The 20,190-nt window shown below is 42.8% G+C and overlaps 1 protein-coding gene across 5 annotated transcripts in view; it reads right to left on the bottom strand.

Annotated features, from left to right (window-relative positions):
- The window catches only part of LOC131986392 (inactive serine/threonine-protein kinase TEX14-like), a 60,777-nt gene that overhangs the window by 11,227 nt on the left and 29,360 nt on the right, over window positions 1-20,190 (bottom strand). For 4 of the 5 annotated variants that reach the window (XM_059351315.1, XM_059351318.1, XM_059351319.1 and 1 more), the window contains 9 exons: window positions 19,268-19,388; window positions 9,153-9,331; window positions 7,168-7,319; window positions 5,866-6,056; window positions 3,510-3,660; window positions 2,600-3,369; window positions 2,256-2,346; window positions 2,079-2,169; window positions 560-696 (listed from right to left, as the gene is read on the bottom strand). In XM_059351315.1, coding sequence (XP_059207298.1) covers window positions 560-696; window positions 2,079-2,169; window positions 2,256-2,346; window positions 2,600-3,369; window positions 3,510-3,660; window positions 5,866-6,056; window positions 7,168-7,319; window positions 9,153-9,331; window positions 19,268-19,388 — 1,883 coding nt within the window. The remainder of the gene's footprint in view (window positions 1-559; window positions 697-2,078; window positions 2,170-2,255; window positions 2,347-2,599; window positions 3,370-3,509; window positions 3,661-5,865; window positions 6,057-7,167; window positions 7,320-9,152; window positions 9,332-19,267; window positions 19,389-20,190) is intronic. The other variant, XM_059351317.1, reaches the window with a different exon arrangement.

Here is a 20,190-nt window from a genome sequence, read left to right as displayed (position 1 = left end):
GTGTTTAGTCATAAGGTCTGTTTGTCTTCTGTTAGTTTGTTCAGTTGACCGTTATACAGTTTTGTTAGTTTGACCTCTTTTATGGGCCCAATTCTTTATTACTTTTGTTTTAAATGTTGTTGCTTTATACTTTGAGTAAATAAAGACCCCTTTTTTGAATATACTACCTGTTGTCCTCATTGCTGACTGACTCGGTCCCTCACAAGAGGGTTAAAAAATATTACCAAATATTCCATTATTCTTTACAATTCTAATTATTAACCCTTTCAATTAGTTTACATACGTACTTTTTTCCTTGTGAAAAGCACTTGTTACCATAGAGGACAGGAATGTCCCCTTCATAAAACTGCTTTAAAAAATACTATTATCACTTTCATTGAATTTGTTAACCAACTTCAGTCCTGATCATAACCTGGTTTTCATAATGGGGATTTTGTACCTGTGATTATTACTGTAGGTGGTTTACACTTGGGAGAACTGTGTAAACATTTAAGGTCCTGAGCCAAATCATGTGAAAAATAGTTTGGTATTGTTCATAAAGTGCACATTGTGGTTTTACCTGGGCTTCGTGGGGTACTATTACAGGGTGGGGCTGGTCCGTTGGCCCTGATACTGTAGAGTTTCTCCTGAGGCTGAGCTGGGGAGTGTGAGATGCTGGAGAGTTCAGCCAGCATATCCACCATGTCTGACTGAGGCCTAGACACAGACAAAGACACACTGATATATAGGTTATAGGTATAGGTTGATGTTAATGTAAGCAGCAGCATGTGCCACAGCAGTGGTGGTTGAGCGAGCAAGACAATGAATGAAGAGAGGGAGCAGCATTTGTGAGAAGAAAGCTGTGTTTCATGGTTGCCACAGTCAAAGCACAAATCAACACACCCACACCTCCACCCAACCCTGCTCAATGTTGCCACACATATATTCAAATTTCGTTTTATATAAAGTTTTTATGAGCTTTATGCTGTTGCCACATGTGTGTGTGTGTTAAGGTCAAACAGACACAGCCTTGACACATATGACAAATGAATGGCGCTCGGACATAGACAATGGAAAATTAGTGGATGTCGTTCTGCTTGATTTTAGTGCTGCATTTGATGTTATTGACCATTTAATTAATAGGAAAACTCAAGCAGTTGTTGTGATGATTTGACAAACAGAAGTCAAACTGTTTTTTCTTTAATGGCAGTGTGTCTGATATTAAATATGTTGACTGTGGGGTTCCTCAAGGGAGTTGCCTTGGGCTTTTATTATTTTCCTATTTTTGTAAACGATTTCCCACTTGTGTTGGATAAAACTAGAACTGTCATGTATGCAAATTATTGTACAATATATTCAGCCGAAACGTCTGCAGTAGGATTAAATAATAAGTTACAGCATGATTTAAGGTTTATATCGAATTAATAGATTCCAAAGAGAGGTATACATTTTTGCCTAAACAATTTCCCTTAATGTTGCAGCTGCAGTATCTACACTGTACGGGTTGCACAAGGGTGTTCGTATAAAGAATCTTCCTATCCTGTGGGACTGCTTTTTCTTTTTCTTTATTTATCTTTCATTAACTTTTTTTGGCATCTGTTTGTATCTAATGTCATGGTGTTTGTATGTTGTGTATGGACTCTTAATTGTACTATACAAGTGTTGTGTCATGTCTATGATTGTATGTGTGTTGTGACTGTATTGACGTTTGTTGTTGTTGTTTTGTCGATGATCTCGGAGAATGGACAATTTGATTTAATGTTTGGACTCCAGGAAGAATAGCTATGCTAATGTGCTGGTGTTAATGGAGATCCAATAAATAAATAAATAAATTAACAGACACAACAGCCTTCAGCAGAGGAGCAAGGTATCTTACAGACCCTTAAGGACGCCTTGTATGCTTTAAATGTAAAAGTAGCTGGCTGTACATCCTGTGTGTTGTCAATGGCTGGAGGTTACACACCCACCTGTGGCCTGAAGGCTTTTGCTATTTTATAAAAAATGATCCCACGCATAACACTTTGCAATGTCATCCAATCAAATTCATCCTCAATGCGGTTTTCAATATGAAGAACATAGGTCCATGTCAATGTCCTTACATGTCAGTGTTGGTTGTATACTGATCCTGTGTTCCACTGACATCAGGATTAGTGTCCATTTTCTCAAAGTTGTCTGGAAAGCTCTCATATTCTGAGGAGAAGAACAGAGAAACTGAGTTCAACATTTACACCTTTTATATACTCACACTTCAATGGCAGTAAATATAAATGACTTACTGGTATTGTGAGTATCTAGCAGTAGACTCCCACTATCTGCTGGCCTGCACACCTCCACTGTAACATCTGCTTCTTCTTGTGAACTGGACGTCTGGAGGAGCCAATCACATGCTTACTCTTACCTGAACTCCTTTGCTTGGGGCAGCAACTCAGTGAGAACAAACAGTTGTGATCAACAACAAATAGTGTGTCTATTTAAAATTAATTTTGAAAGCTATGGTCACTAAATGCATTTTGTGTCAAGGCACCAAAGACTTTCTACAGTTCAATATAGAGAAACATGTCTCACAAATTATAAAAACCTGTAAAAGTCTACAACGGTCTTGTGGAGAAAACCCATTTACCTCCTGCTTCTTCCCAGAGAGGATGTTGAGAAGGCTTCTGTCCAGAGCTGATGTGTACTGGCTTAGCTCCTCTGTGCTGTCATCAGCGTCCACTGAGTGGCCCTCCTCATACTGCTGCTGTTCAACCTGAAAGTGACTCAGCCATAAATCCAACTCTTCTTGGCTCAGCAGCTCCCAATCTCTGTTCAGAAGCTGGGCCTCCAGGTTCTTTTTCCAATCATCTCCCATGAGTGGTAAAAGACTGTACTGCTTTGAATGTGGTCCAACAGCAGCATTAACTCCTGGAAGCTTTGTGGAGGACATAGAGAAGTTAGAGATGGTGGATGATGGACATGAGGAGTCCATGTGGGTAAAGGGAGGAGCCTCTCTGAGCCAGGTCACCGAGTCCAGTTGGTCCTCCCTTCTGTGGGTGTGTCTTTCCACAGTGTCTAGGCTTCTGTTGGCCTGATGCAGCAACTCCTGGGACACTTTGAGGTTGACCGTAATGGTGCTGATCTGCTCATTCATTCCCATTTTGGACAGCATCAGGTCTTCCAGCTGCTCCGCTATCTCCAAGTCTATGTCTGACTCTGGATCAGGTTCTTCCTCATCACTTAGCGAGTCCAACTCACCAAGCAGAGGAAGCAGGTCTTTGTAAGGGTACGATGGATGAAGGATTGATTCATCTCTTTCTCTCCCCAGCTCTGGCCTTGCTACTCTGTACTGCTGTTTGTCCAGGTGGACTTGTCTTTCATCTACTGCGTCTGCCTTAATTATGCCTGGCCTGACCACTGAAGGAAACAGAGGAATTTTATAATTAATTTGTGATTAATTATGTGTCTGAAGCACAACAAGTAAACACACTTTTACATCTTCCAAACCATTAGTTGTGTAGTTCTTTAACTTTTCTCAGTACACATGGAAACCGTACATGTTAGTGTGTTGTACTCTGTATCGCTCTCAGTATTGCTCTGATCTGATTCCTCCACAGTAGTACGCTGTGTTGTGATCTGGACCTCAGGTTCCTGACCTGGTTCTGTGTGGTTCAGCCCACCACTCGTCTGTTCCACGAGGGAGGACCTCTGCAACACACACATACAAACAAGTGTATCATGTAAAAGCTAACTTTCAGACATTTCTCAGGATCACAGTGCAGGACAGAAAATGTTTTGAGTCATGCCAAAACTAAGTGAAAACTCATCTTTGATATTTATTGCAGGCCTCTAATGCCGTGTGCATGAAGTTATATAAAAAGTATTACAAAAATATTATTGATAAGGGGGGTAAAATTACTTTAACTTATATTTGCCATAGAAACTGTATTTCATGTTTTTATTCACTCATAAACATTTTCTGAACCCCCTCCAACTGCTGTGGCTCAGCAAGCAAACAGTGTCTGTGGAAATACAAAAAGTAAATTTCATACTGTAAAGATTTTGGAAGACAGCTCAGACTCTTGGAGTCTCATAACCACTTTAGATGAAATTTAGAATGCACTTTAGCACAGAGTTTCTGCAACATTGGTGTAACAAAGGTCTGCTTTTAAGCCAGCTTTGCTTTTTACACTGAACCAAACAATGACAGCATAATGCCACTAGGTGTTTCTGATGCATGTCGGCAGTCTGACTGTTAACAACAGCACTGACTTTAAGTGAGAAATTGTGTAACACCCAACCCACAAAAAGACCATGTTTCCATTTAGCAGTAACATCTGAGTGATCCCAACACAAGTGGACAGCTCTCTCTGGACAGTCTGTGTGTTCTCACCTGGCAGTAGCATGTGTCTCCACATGCGTCTTCAGTGACCACTTGTGATCCAATTCCACTTCCCGCTCTGTATGTAAATTAACATGTACATCATTTCCGTTTGAGAAACACCAAATGTGTTGCTGTTTTTAACTGTATATCGTCCGGTTGCGATACAACTCTTCCTTAGCCTACAAAATAAAGTTTGAGAAATGTCTGCAAGGAGCACTTACATATGTTCAACTTACAGTTCCTCATCACTCCCTGAGCAACCACCCGATCCTCCCTTACTCACGTCCTGAGTGTCCTTTATCGCTGCATGCATACAGGCGTAAAATAAATAAATAAATAAATGAATGTTTATATATATATATGTACAGTACTGTGCAAAAGCCTGTTTTGATAACGGACCCTTTTGTTTTGAAAGAACGAAAAAAGACTTGATCCTGTCGATCGTTAAACTAACTGGGGATTTCCACCGGGCCCGTTACAGCCGCGGAACGGATTGATTGCTGATCTGGTGCCCCGGTCATAACATACTGTTGATGTGAAGTAGTTTTAGGCTGCATGAACTGTGTATTGTGTTTAATTTTGAAAGGGGGCGGAAGTGTTTTACGTTTATTCTGAGTCGGACTTCCTGTCTGGTGCGATCTGCTCTGTTGAAATTTACGCGGTTCCGCAGCCGCTCGCGGAGAAAAGTCCTACCACTACTACTACTAATGCTTGCGGAGAGCAGCTGCTGAGACGTTGCTGTAACGTTCCGCAGCGCGCCCGGTGGAGATGCTCTCATTACTTAGAGTGGCAGCTATTTGCAACGGCGACCGCGGCGCTGCCGTTCCGCGGCTGTAACGCGCCCGGTGGAAATCAGGCTTCAACTGAGATTAAACTGTAAAGGAGTTCAATTATTTATTTTAGCCCCGAAGAGGCATGAGGTTAGTTTTTCACAGTAATCTTGCATATTTAAATGTGTTTTGTGTTTAGATTAAACCTAGTAATTCATTCATCATAAATACACAGAGCAATCAGGTAGGGGGCGACAGTTGAGTAGGCGGACCCTAATGTGGACAAGATTCACATACCCGTTCTCACTACTATGTGGAATGTGGACACATGAGGCCTGAACCACCTCTGAATGTGGTTTTTGACATCTGTCAGGACGCATTGAAATCAGTGTTCTCACCTGTATTTAGAGCTGTCCACTTGTGTTTAGATCACTCAGACCACATGTTACTGCTAAAGGGAAACAGGGTCAAAGATGGATCGTAAATTGCCAACTTAATGCATTATAACAGGACATCAGTAGACCACCCCTGCTACCAGCTTAGAAGAGGAACACCTTTGTCCTGCACCTTCAAATCTTTTATCCAAACAATGAGGCAAAACAAAGGTGCACTATTCCCACCTTGAACAAGCTAATGACTGTTTGACTGCACATGTGGTCATGACAGTATTGTTTTGTGATAAGTCTTTAAAAAGTATGAACTTGTCCTTTTCCTGCATAACTATAAATCCACTTTTGGTTATTAAGCTTTGCGTCACACCTTGATGTCCAGTTTCAGAGTGTAGCACAGGCTCTGCAGGGTGCATGTACGGCCCTTTGGGTGCTGCTGCAGGCCTTTCAGGACCACATTTTGGTAAGGCAGTGGAATGCTGCTGTCTACTGCCAGAGTCTGTCCTGCATCCATCATCTGTTTGATCCGGTCTACGTCCACTGTGCCCCATGGTTCATTTTCTGAAACAATGTAGGAAACACTGAAGACTGACATTCTTCTATTGAACTTACTGTATTTCTTTACAACAGGAAAGGCAACAACGTATGCCCTGACATGGATGGATGGATGGATGGATGGATGGATGGATGGATGGATAGATGGATAGATAGATAGATAGATAGATAGATAGATAGATAGATAGATAGATAGATAGATAGATAGATAGCTTTATTCGTCCCCGAAGGGAAATTCGGTTGTCACAGCAGTCTGGTATTTAAGTACAATAAAATACAACAGAATAAAATACTGAAGTAGAATAAATAAAAACAATAATAGAAAAAACACAGAATAGAACAAGGACACTTAAGAAGTTAAAAAGAAGATCAGTTGGTAGGTAAGGTACAGTGGCAAGATGATAGCAATTATAATTATACTGATGATATGATGGTAATAATGTTATTGTGACTAGACATGTATATAATAACGGTACAGTATAAAATATATAATAATAATAGTAATAATAATATGATAAAATAAAATAATATATAACATGAATAATAATAAGGCCAGTATAAAATTAATAGTAGTATATCACAGTATATAGTCATAATAGTATGGCAGCAACAGTATATATGTATATGAAATAATAATAGTAGTAGTAATAATAACAATAACATTGCATTATATATGTATATATATATATATATATACATAGATAGATCCAAGATATGATATAATATGATATATTGTACCGGCATTATATATGCATATAAATAGTTGACTATACAAGATATACATACAATATATAGTATACTAAGAGTATAAGAATATGTAAATAACTACAATGTACAAAAGGACAAGAATATTGTATAAATATGATATATAATATCAAAATGATTAATACCATATGACATATGACATGAAGTTTGTGTTCCAGTATTTGGAGTGGATTGTTGTACAGGTGCACAGTGCATAAAAAGTGACAGTAGATTTAGTGCAGTTCAGTAATGTTGGCTCTGACAGAGGTAGAGGAGTTATAAAGTCTTATTGCAGTTGGAAGGAACGACTTTCTGTATCGTTCGTCGACATACTATATTTAAGTTCAAAATGAAAAGGCAGGATGAGAGTTACCTGTGAAGAGTTCCTGGATCAGAGCACACAGACTGTAGATATCAGCCTGCTGTGTACACGCTCGCTGTTTAATGACCTCTGGAGCAGCCCATCTGTAAAGGCTGGGGGGCAGGACTATGTGCATGGGGGGTTTGACACATGTTCTCTGACTGCTGGACAAACACAAATACACACAGCATTTGCTTAAAACAAGGAGTGCATTGAAACAAGTATATTTACCAGGATTGAAGACCCTATACTCTTTATTCTTCTAATACTATTCGTCAAATATTAATCAGGTCTGTTGTGTCACATCTGTGTCATTGACAATACCATCCATACAATTTCATCTCCCCAGTTTTAATTTATTTCCACCACAGATCAACAACCATTGGCACTGAAATGTGTCGGGGTTGTAATCTAAAGGTGACCATGATTTTGCCCTCAAGGCTTCTGAGCTTTGGAACAGTGACCTTTTTTTAACCCTCCTGTTATGTTCGTTTCTCAGGAACAACAATCATTTTCGTGGGTCAATTTGACCGGGGCATGTTTAATTATCCAAAAGTGTCAGAAACCAAATAATCCCAATAAACATTGTTTATATTTCATTATTAACTCCATTACTGGAATGGTGAAATTAACTATTTTCATTTTATATGATGATTACACTAATTAAGCCAGGCAGAAAAAGATTCATCCTGAAAAAAAACTTTTAACTATTTTTTATTTTATTTTTAAATATTGAAATGGTTCAATTTGACCCGCAACATAACAGGAGAGTTAAAATTACTTATTTGGATGTAATGTTGTCATTTTATTGCTTTTATCATTCTTATTTGTATCTATTTAAATTATTATTTATAATAATTTAATTTAATTATTTATTTAATCATTTATCTATAATATTTTGTCTTGCTTTAGTTTGGACTGGCTTCATGCTGTTTTACTGTTTCCTGATTATGCCTGTATACACCACTTAAAAAATGTTTAAATGCCATGTTGGTTTGTATTTTTTTCCAGCACAACCTATATGACCTAATAATAATTGTTTTTTAAATTCTGACTTACTGGATCAACATTTTTAACCAAAAAGAAACAAAGAAAAACCAACATAAATGTGATCTTGTGTGTGTTTTGGCCATTTTGTGTCTTTTGTTGTGTCTTTTTTAGTTATTTTGTGTCTTTCTTTGGGTCATTGTGTGTCTTTTGTTGTGTATTTTTAGTTATTTTGATCTATTTGGTCATTTTGTGTCTTTTTTGGTTATTTTGTGTCTTTTTTAGTCATTTTGTGTCTTTTTTTTGTCATTTTGCGTCTTTTTTTGGTCATTTTGAGTCTTTTTTTACTCATTTGTGTCTTTTTTTGATCATTTTGTGTCTTTTTTAGTCATTTTGTGTCTCTTTGTGTCTTTTTTTAGTCATTTTGTGTCTTTTATTTGGTCATTTTGTGTCTTTTTTAGTCCATTAGTCCAACATAAAATGTGATTTTGAATCTTTTTTTTACTTTCAAAACACTATCATGCTCAATAAAGAATTTTGAATGTTGCAAATGTGAACAAAGGTTGCAAATATAACATATAAGAGGGTAACATCCAGTTCTATCATTTTATATGAAATGTATTTGAGCTTGTCTCCAGTTTTACTTGGTATATCATCATCAAACTGAAACTGGCCTCATGGAGTTTACAGCCAGAACTTTAGAGGTAAATTTACAGTAGGGCTCCACGCTGCTTTGTTTTCTAGTCTGGATGTCATGAAGAAGTCATGCTTTGGTGCTTTTGGTGACTCCAGAGGGTTAAGCAACTAATTCTAGTAGAGCCCATGGCTGCCAGGAATGACTGGCTTACTCATTAATTAGTTATGAGTCACTCATCATGATGCTCCTCCTGGGCTCTACACCAATCCCCCTTCGATCTCTATTCAACACAATTTATTCATTTTAACACTTCTCATCATTCAGGCAGTTTAATCTGTACCTACTCCATCAAGGATGCCGTGGGTCTGCCTACCTGGGGACCATGAAGCCTAAACCAGTTAGTTTGGCCACTGCGAACTGAGTGAGGACCACACTGTGGGAAGAAAGGGCCCTCATCACCAGTCCTCCCCTGTGGATGTACTGCAGACCTTCACAAACCTGCAGCATCACTGACAGCAGCCACCTTTCCTGCAGCACTGGAAACTCTGCATGCTGCAGGGAAGGGGGGAAGACAACACATAGACACGCAATGTGAATATGCATAAACACATACAATTATTGACAATGGACATAATAATGATTTGATTTGTTATAAGCTTGTGCTTCATGCACAAAGTAATATAGTTTCCTTTCCATGTTTGGGTGATTCTCATGAAGCCAGTCTAAGCTATGTCTGTCAAGATTATAAGGACATACTTAATTAAACTAAATATATTTCACTTTTATATGAATGAACAATATAACCATAATGAGGCATAATTCATTGTTTTGTGCTAAAATAATATTTTTGAACATATTTTTGATTCACAAATTCATTACTGCAATGCGTCCGCATAAAAACGTCATGGTTTTCCCTACAGTTATATAAAATAAATATTTAATAAACTTTGTGAAAATGAATATACATTTGATTAAAAATGTATAATTTAACAGAATATAATCAAATATTAGCCTGGGTATACCCAGACTGCCTTGCGCGCTCGAATTTAATTTTGAACCTCCAGGCGGTCTGGAAACTAGGAAGGTTTTTTAGCCCTGTTTTAGGGATCCAATCACAGAGCGGGGAGGGACGGCAAGACGATGACGCGTACTACTCAGCACTTGGAAGCTTGTAGTTTTACGGATCCAACATGGCTGCTGCAGACGTGAAACTCTCTTTAGCTGTAGATGGTGTTTTAAATAGTTTAGAGCGAAAGTTGAAAGGTGAAAGGTCTCTCGGCGGCTCCGCTGAGATCACCGGCGTTATGGTAGCGGGGCTATTAGCGTCGCTAGCGGCTATTAGCGCCGCTAGCGGCTAATAGCTCATAGTCGCTAGCGGCTAATAGCCCCGCTACCGCGGACAGCGGAGCCGCCGAGAGGCCCGCAGCAGCTTGTTTATTGCCCATAAAATCAGTGGATGTGTGTGGCTGAATGACATGAGGGGGAATAAAGCGTGAAAATAAATAATCTTGCAGAAAGCGAGAACTGGAGAAACAAAGCAGCAAACAACACTCTCTCACAGACACACACACAACAAACATCAATTTCTGTTGCTCTACTAGGTCATCTGGTACAACTGATCTGATTGGCTAAGAGCTACCTACACGCTTTTGATGGACATTCTAAGCGTCCAATAAACGGCTCTGGAGGATCGTAAACCACACCTCCTCTACGGAGAAATCCATTGCTCGTTGCCAGACTAGACCTCATTTGAGAATAGTCTGGTGTTAGCCAGGCTAATCAAATATAATGGTTTTAAGAAAGAACAAAATCTGAATGAAAATTGATGAGAAAAAATGGTTAAATGTTACGGTAATGATAGAATTGTTTAAATTAAAAGGTGTACATTTTAATAAAATACATTTTGGTGATACCAGCTACCCTTGAGCATATTTAAGTGCTTGCCAAAGAAAAAAAAACCCCAAACACTTTCGCTTTTTAATTTTTATTTAGTAATGAATTTTGCTCACAGTGTCTAAAAATACATTAACATTTTTCAGATAGATTATAAATTCATATTAAACAGTGACTTTAGATTGTATATGTTATAAAGGGTCAAAGACAATATGTATTCAATAGTCCTGGACTTTTGCTATGAGCTGTATCATGTTCATGAGAATCACCCGTTTGTCACAAACAAAATTATATGTTTCTGGGAGATAACATTGCAATAATCTAAACATACCCTATCCTAACCATTTGGGCTTATAACCCTTTAAATCTATGCAATGTCTTGTGACCCTTGCCACAGGTTGCATATGTCTATGCGTCGCAAGGAGTTTAAACGTATAAAAGTATATATTTTTACTTCTCAGATGTTTAACAAAGAGAAGAAAAATCAAAAACTAGAAATAGATACAATTGTTCTGTGTACTTGTATTGGATAATGGCCAGTGTTTTTGCAGAATATGAAATATAAGTTGTCATGAGTGAAATTGACCTTTGGCAATCTGAATATTAAATGTCAGCATTTCACCATTTTGTATCAGATTTTTGTGCGAAATGTGTATTAATACTTTAGATATGAACAAAAATGTAGCGCAACGATTGACGCGCATACCATGTAAATGCAATGTATAGGTGCATCTCAATAAATTAGAATATCATAGAAAAGTTTATTCATGTCAGTAATTCAATTCAAAAAGTGGAAATTACACATTATATAGATCCATTACACACAGAATGAAACATTTCAATATTATGATTTTTAATTTCTCTATTTTTGCTACACTGGACCAAATTGCTGTTTAATTGGTAAACAGCAAAAAAAGGTAAAGTTATTTTAAATGTGATTGTCAAGTGTAATCTGAAGATGCATTATTGGAGGGGTTCGATTTATGTATACCAGAAGTATGCATAATGTTTGTTAAAATGTTGAAGTACTCAAGTAAAGTACAAGTACCTCAAAATTGTACTTAAGCACAGAACTTGAGTAAATGTATTTAGTTACTTTCCACCTCTGCTTACCATTTTAATGTATGTTCAAGTTTGGTTTTAACTATTAATTTGATGCTATGAAAAAGGGGTTTGACGTCATCTTTGACAGCTGTAAGTGGGACTGGTTGGACGAGAATTCGATACTTCGGTTCCACTGCCTGATCCCTGAAGTCTTTGAGACAGCATTAAAAACATTCATGGTCATAAATAAAATTTAAAGCTAACATTATTTCTAATATCCTTGAGTAAAAAGGCCAAACATTTCCCAGTTTTGCTGCTTTTCTCATTTCAAATTATAAGCTGAATATCTTTTCGTTAGGAACTTGTGCTTTTTGTATTTTTTTGGACGATGAACATGTTATTATTCAACTGAAAATAAAAAGTTAATCAACAATTACAAACAAACAAAAAAAATGATTTAGTTTATTCTAATTATAATGATTATGGCTTACATTTAATGAAGACCTAAAACTCAGTGTCTCAAAAAATGTAAATATTACAGAAGACCAGTTTTAAAAGTATGTTTAATATGGAAATATTGGCCTCTGAAAAGTATGTCATCAAATCAAATCAAACTTTATTTATATAGCGCTTTTCTTACATATAAATGCAACACAAAGTGCTTTACAAAAAATTAGAATAAAAACCGACAATAAAAATGACAAAACCCACCCCTCCCATCCCCACATACACATCTGTATGAACACATACACAAACATGCACACATGCGCACATAGACAGGCACGTACACACACACTCAGACTCACACACAGCACATATTGATTGACAGTATAGAGACATGGCAGGGCACCGAGGATCCAGATGAGGAAAAAGCAACCTGTGGGAGCATCCACATTGAGAGGTGCCAGAGCCCACAGCCATAGAGGACGCCATCACAGAGACCACCAGGACCCGGGTAGACCGGGGCGGACTCCACATATGGTGCAGAGCTGCCCAGACCCCCGGGCCCAGGGAGTCTCCCGGAGACGTGCGGAGACCCCCAAGAGGGAACACTGGAGTTAAAAACTAAAAGACTAAAAGACAACAGGACAGGATAAAAACTAAAAGGCTAAAAGACAACAGGACAGAAAAAAAATTAAAAGACTAAGAGACAATAGGACATGATAAAAACTAAAAGACTAAAAGACAACAGGACATTTAAAAACTAAAAGACTAAAAGACAACAGGACAGATAAAAACTAAAAGACTAAAAGACAACAGGACAGATAAAAACTAAAAGACTAAAAGTGTCAGACACCAAACAGGACGAGGACCACAAGAGCGTCACGTTAAACAGTTTATTGAAGGATATGGGGAAAGGGAGTGTATGGGTGTGAGTCCAGAGCTGTGAGGCGTCTCACTGAGATGGCGGGGTGGGTTCCAGGGCACACTCGATGATTGTCCAGAGTCACGGGGCAGAAGATCAATGGCGTAGTTGAGCAGGTCCGATATCACAGGTAGGAGTCAGAAGCGTATGAAGACAGGCAGGGTACTGGTACTGGTTTGCAGACGATCTGACAAGGAGGTACTGAAAGCCAGGGCTTATATACAGAGGGTGATGAACAGGGAATGCAGTGCAGCTGGCAGGTTAATTAGTGCAGGAGTAGATCCAGGTGTGGCTGATCAGACAGAGCAGAGACTGGAGCGGCAGCAATTAGTGCTGTTAACAGGGCAGAGGGAGGAAGCTCCTGACAGAACCCCCCCCCCTAAGGGACGGCCCCAGAAGTCCCCAAAAAACATCAAACTGGGCGGGCGGAGGGGGAGCCGGCGGAGGGTCAGAACTCCTCTGAGCGGTCAGACTCCATGGCCTCCTCCTCCGAGGGGGCCTGAGAGGTGCCATCAGGGGCCAGGGCAGGGTCAGAAACTGGGCAGGAGGAGCGACGGGACCCCTTAGGACGACCCCGACGGATGGCAGGCTGGTCCGGATGCAGACGGTGGAAGTCGGCGATGAGAGTCCGGTCCACAATTCGACTGGTCGGAACCCAGGTTCTCTCCTCAGGCCCATAGCTCTCCCAGTCGACGAGATACTGGAGGCCCCTACCCCTCCGTCTGGACTGAAGCAGGCGTCGAACGGTGTACACCAGCCCACCGTCAATGAGGCGAGGAGGAGGAGGAGGAGGTGCCGCTGGGACCAGCGGGCTTACATGCACTGGTTTGACTCTCGAAACATGGAAAGTGGGGTGCACCTTCATGGAAGCTGGCAACTGGAGCCGGACCGCGGTTGGACTGATGACCCTCTGGATAGGGAATGGGCCGATGAACCGAGGTGCTAGCTTTCGTGATTCCACCCTCAGCGGCAGGTCCTTGGCTGACAGCCACACCTTCTGACCAACACAGTAAGTGGGTGCTGGTGTCCTCCGACGGTTAGCCCCAGTGGCATAGCTGGTCACTGACTTGAGTAGTGTGGCACGGGCTTGTGACCAGGTGCGGCGGCATCGGCGAGCATGGGCGAGGGCAGACGGGCAGGAAACCTCTCCTTCCTGGCTGGGGAACAGAGGGGGCTGGTAGCCATATACACACTGAAAAGGTGACATACCAGTGGCAGAACAGGTGAGGGAGTTGTGGGCGTACTCTACCCATGTCAGTTGTTGCGCCCAAGCCTGGGGCTTACGGGAAGCCATGCATCGGAGTGCCTTCTCCAGTTCCTGGTTCGCCCGCTCTGACTGACCATTGGACTGGGGATGAAATCCAGAGGTGAGACTTACTGTGGCCCCTAGAAGATGGCAGAACTCCTTCCAGAATGTAGAGGTGAATTGTGGGCCTCGGTCTGAGACAACGTCCTTGGGCAGCCCGTGTAGACGGAAGACATGATCTATAACAACCTGGGCAGTCTCTCTAGCAGATGGCAGCTTCAGGAGGGGAATGAAGTGCGCCATCTTGCTGAACCGGTCAACCACAGTGAGAATGACAGTCATTCCATCCGATGGGGGCAGGCCTGTTACAAAGTCCAGGGAGACGTGGGACCAGGGTCGTGTGGGCACAGGCAGAGGCTGGAGTAATCCAGCGGGTGGCTGGTTGGAGGATTTGTTCTGGTTGCAGGTGAGGCAAGCACGGACAAATTCTCTGACATCCCTTCTCAAGGAAGGCCACCAGAAGCGCTGGGCAAGGAGATGGCAGGTGCGGGCTGAACCCGGGTGGCAGGCAAGGCGGGAGTTGTGTCCCCACTGTATGACCCGGGATCTCAAGTTCTCAGGGACGAAGAGACGGCCATCGGGGCATGCACTGGTGCCGGGGTGGTCACGGAGAGCCTCTTGAACCTCTTCCTCGACATCCCAGGTCAAAGCAGCTATGATACAGGGATCAGGCAGGATGGGTGCAGGTTCCTGGGAAGGGGCGTCATCCTTCTGGAACTGGCGGGAGAGAGCATCCGGCTTGGTATTACGTGAACCTGGGCGGTATGACAGGGTGAAGTTGAATCTGGTGAAAAACAAGGCCCAGCGGGATTGTCTGGAGTTGAGGCGCTTGGCAGTGCGGATGTATTCAAGGTTTTTGTGATCTGTCCAGACCAGGAACGGGACCGTGGACCCCTCCAGCCAGTGACGCCACTCCTCCAGGGCAAGCTTGACAGCCAAAAGCTCACGATTTCCAATGTCATAATTGCGCTCTGCAGGCGAAAGCCGGCGGGAAAAGAATGCACAGGGATGCAATTTGTTGTCCTCCACTGCCCGTTGAGAAAGTACAGCCCCGACTCCCATGTCCGAGGCATCCACCTCGACGACGAACTGTCGGTCTGCATCTGGCATCAGGAGGATGGGTGCCGTGGTGAAGCGGGCCTTGAGGGTCTGAAAGGCTTTGTTAGCCTCTGGGGTCCAGACAAAGGGGTGTTTGATACTGGTCAGAGTGGTGAGGGGAGCGGCGACGGTGCTGTAGTTCCGGATGAATTTCCTGTAGAAATTGGCAAAGCCAAGGAACTGTTGCAACTTCTTCCTCTTCTCCGGAACTGGCCAGGAAGTAACGGCCGAGACTTTTGCGGGGTCCATCTGGATATTTCCCTCAGCCACGATGTATCCCAGGAATGACACAGACTGAACATGGAACTCGCACTTCTCTGCTTTGACATAGAGGGAGTTCTCCAGGAGGCGACGGAGGACCAGTTGGACATGACGAGTGTGTTCAGACAGAGTCCTGGAGAAAATCAAGATGTCGTCCAGGTACACGAAGACGAACCTATTCAGCATGTCCCGCAGCACATCATTCACCAGAGCCTGGAATACCGCTGGTGCGTTGGTGAGGCCAAATGGCATTACCAGGTACTCGTAGTGGCCGGTGTGGGTGTTGAATGCTGTTTTCCACTCGTCGCCTTCTCGTATGCGCACTAGGTGGTACGCATTACGAAGGTCCAGTTTAGTGAACATTGTGGATCCCTGGAGCAGCTCAAAAGCAGAGGTGAGTAAGGGCAGAGGATACCGGTTCTTCACTGTGATGTCGTTCAGACCTCGGTAATCAATGCAGGGCCGAAGAGAACCGTCTTTCTTTCCCACAAAGAAGAACCCGGCACCAGCAGGAGAAGAAGACGGGCGGATGATTCCAGCTGCTAGGGAGTCCCTGATGTAATCCTCCATGGCCTTTCTTTCTGGAGGAGACAGTGAGTAGAGGTGACCCTTAGGTGGAGCAGATCCAGGGAGAAGGTCAATGGCGCAGTCGTACGGACGGTGTGGGGGCAGAGATGTGGCTTTGGTCTTGTTGAACACTTGCCGGAGGCCATGGTAGCATTCAGGAACATTAGAAATGTCAGGGGCAGTGCTGGGGGGTATTGAGCTGGTGGGCAGCGAGGCAGCACGCAAACAGGTCAGGTGGCAGTCATCTCCCCACTCTTTGACAGTTCCGGAGGCCCATTCGAGGTGAGGATTGTGGAGACGGAGCCATGGGTGGCCCAGGATTAGGGGTTGGCCCGGGGAGCAGAGAAGGTGGAAGCAGATGGTCTCTTGGTGGTTGCCTGACACCAACATTGAGATGGGGGCTGTGATGCTGGTAACTGTGCCAAGTACGTGACCGTCCAGGGCCCGGGCTGGAACGGGAGCGGACAAGCGGTGGCTTTCCAAGCCCAGCTGACGAGCAAGTTCTGTGTCCATAATGTTTGCTTCTGCGCCAGAGTCCACCAGGGCTGCCAGAGTGTGGGTTGTATCAGACAGGTGAAGACAGACTTGGATCAGGGTTTTATGATTGATGGAGGACTGAATGTTCATTGAGCTCAGCCAGATTCCTCCTACATCTGGTGAGCTCCGGCTTTTGCTGGACAGGTGGCGACTCGATGCCCATCACCGCCACAGTACAGACACAGGTTAGAGGTGATGCGTCGCTGCCGCTCTGCAGGGGTTAGGGAGGCGCGGCCGATTTCCATCAGTTCAGGCTGGTCCGGCTGGTAAGATGGTGTGGCAGGAGATGACGGGAGAGCAGTCGGGCTGCTCCGTGTGCTGGTGGATGGACTGTTGCGCCCTCTCTCTCGACGACGGGCCTGGATCCTGCGGTCGATGCGGACAGCCAGAGCAATGGCTTCATCGAGGGTGGAGGGTTGATCATGGGAAACCAACTCATCCTTTATGTAGTCCGCCAGGCTGTGGAGGAACGCATCCACCAACGCCTCCACGTTCCAGGAGCTCCGACTTGCCACTGTTCGGAAATCGATGGAATAATCCGCCACGGTCCTTCTGCCTTGGCGAATACTCATCAGGGTCTGTGATGCCTCAGCTGTTGTGGATCCCAAGTCGAAGACCTTGAGCATCTCCTCGGCGAACAGGTTGAAGGTAGCACATGCAGGGGTCTGGCGCTCGAACTCAGCCGTTCCCCACAGTCGAGCCCGTCCCGTCAGGTGAGTGATCACATAACCTACTTTAGCCCCTTCAGTGGCAAAGGTTCGGGGTTGCAGGCTAAACTGGACACGGCAGCTCGTCAGGAATGCCCGTACCTGAGTTGGGTCGCCGTTGAACCGCTCTGGATTGCCAATCTTGGGTTCTGGGGATACAGCAACAGCGGCGGCAGTGACCAGGGCAGATGACTCGGGAGCTGGGCCGGTGGGCAGACTGGCTGAAGCTGACGGAGGAGTAAGATTGGTGAGAAGTTGAATAACCATGGCAAGTTGTTGTTGCTGCTGCTGAATCTGTTGCTGTTGCTGCTGGAACTGCTGTTGCTGTTGATGGCCGACCTGGAGCAGGGAGGCAATGTCATCAGTCATGCGGTTAACCTCTCTCTCTGTGTGTTCCAGGCGCTGCATGGCGGTAGGTTGTTCAGGTTCGTCGGATTCCATGCTGGGTGGGACGTGCGCTGGGTCCATGTTTGGTCAGATCGTACTGTCAGACACCAAACAGGACGAGGACCACAAGAGCGTCACGTTAAACAGTTTATTGAAGGATATGGGGAAAGGGAGTGTATGGGTGTGAGTCCAGAGCTGTGAGGCGTCTCACTGAGATGGCGGGGTGGGTTCCAGGGCACACTCGATGATTGTCCAGAGTCACGGGGCAGAAGATCAATGGCGTAGTTGAGCAGGTCCGATATCACAGGTAGGAGTCAGAAGCGTATGAAGACAGGCAGGGTACTGGTACTGGTTTGCAGACGATCTGACAAGGAGGTACTGAAAGCCAGGGCTTATATACAGAGGGTGATGAACAGGGAATGCAGTGCAGCTGGCAGGTTAATTAGTGCAGGAGTAGATCCAGGTGTGGCTGATCAGACAGAGCAGAGACTGGAGCGGCAGCAATTAGTGCTGTTAACAGGGCAGAGGGAGGAAGCTCCTGACAAAAAGACAACAGGACAGATAAAAACTAAAAGACTAAAAGACAACAGGACAGATAAAAACTAAAAGACAACAGGACAGATACAAACTAAAAGACAACAGGACAACAGGACAGATAAAAACTAAAAGACAAAAGGACAGATAAAAACTAAAAGACTAAAAGACAACAGGACAGATAAAAACTAAAAGACTAAAAGACAACAGGACAGATAAAAACTAAAAGACAAAAGGACAGACAAAAACTAAAAGACTAAAAGACAACAGAACAGATAAAAACTAAAGGACTAAAAGACAAAAGGACAGATAAAAACTAAAAGATAAAAGGACAGTTAAAAACTAAAAGACTAAAGGACAGATAAAAACTAAAAGACTAAAAGACAACAGGACAGGATAAAAACTAAAAGACTAAAGACAACAGGACAGGATAAAAACTAAAATACAACGGAAAAGAAAATAAGAATAAGAAAAATAAAACAGGTGGGTCTTGAGCCTCCTTTTAAAAACATCAACAGTCTCTGTGGTCCTGATGTCCTCTGGCAGGCTGTTCCATAGGCGCGGGCCATAATGGCTGAATGCTGCCTGCCTGTAGGTTTTAGTCTTACCTCTTGGAATAATTAAAAAGCCAGAGGACCTCATCTATATGACTCAATACTTGGTTGGAGCTGTTTGACTTGAACTACTGGAAATTGACTTTACCATCATATTCTAATGTATTAAGATGCACCTGTACTCTATGTGTTTGACAGGAGTATAAAATAATCCTCCAGGTGAGTCTCTGTTACCTTGTTGTGCAGCAGGCTGTGCAGCGTGCCGACATTGACTGGTTCAAACACCAGACTCGTCCGGAGGTCATCAGAAAGACTCACTGCCATCAGCTGCAGCAGCTGTGGGTGGAACAGTTGGCTGACGTAGAAATAGAGACAGACACACAAATTTAATTATGGTTAGCATGTTAGTTTATGACTGCTGATATGCAGCAAAAGGTTCATACCAAGGTTATAATAGTTTTGGATTTTTCATCAGTTTTAGTCTTAATTTCATTGTCATTTTTTTGGGTCAATATCTCAAAGCAAGAATATTATAGAACCTTGAAATTGATATATGTTACTCTCCAGACCAAGACATTTCCAGTGATGTATTTGGTTTAGCTCTATGAAAAGTTTTATTTTTTTCAAACCTTGGAAATCTGCCCTAAGAGACTTAGATTCCCACAGTCCTTTGAGTGCGAGATGTGAAAAAATAAAACTTTGTCATAGAGCTAAACCAAATACATCACTGGAAAGATCTTGGCCTGGAGAGTAACATATATCAATTCTAAGGTTTTATATTGACCTTTGAACCTTAACCCTGGGGCATATTTAAATGATTATAACTAAGACACAAAATGGGTTACAGACCTGCTGTTATAGAAAGGTGATGACATGGACTATAATGTGAGCATAGTCACTAAGGGGTGGGAGTGGGGGGGGCTTTAGGATATGCTGAAAAAATAAAAAATCCCCCATTGAACAAGACAATATTAATAATACTGATGCCTAAAATGTGATTGACATCCCCTCAAACCCCTGGAAAGCCACTAATTAAGTATTTCAAACTTCCAATTTTAGGGCAAACCCTGTTTTATTAAAAAAAACTACAACTCCCTAGACCTCTCTTCAGTACTTATGTCGACATCAGTAAACTTTTTGTAGTTCTTCCGTATTAG

This window comes from Centropristis striata, chromosome 15 (assembly GCF_030273125.1).
Source record: "Centropristis striata isolate RG_2023a ecotype Rhode Island chromosome 15, C.striata_1.0, whole genome shotgun sequence".
NCBI classification, from domain to species: domain Eukaryota; kingdom Metazoa; phylum Chordata; class Actinopteri; order Perciformes; family Serranidae; genus Centropristis; species Centropristis striata.
This window is presented reverse-complemented; position numbering and strand designations above follow the sequence as displayed.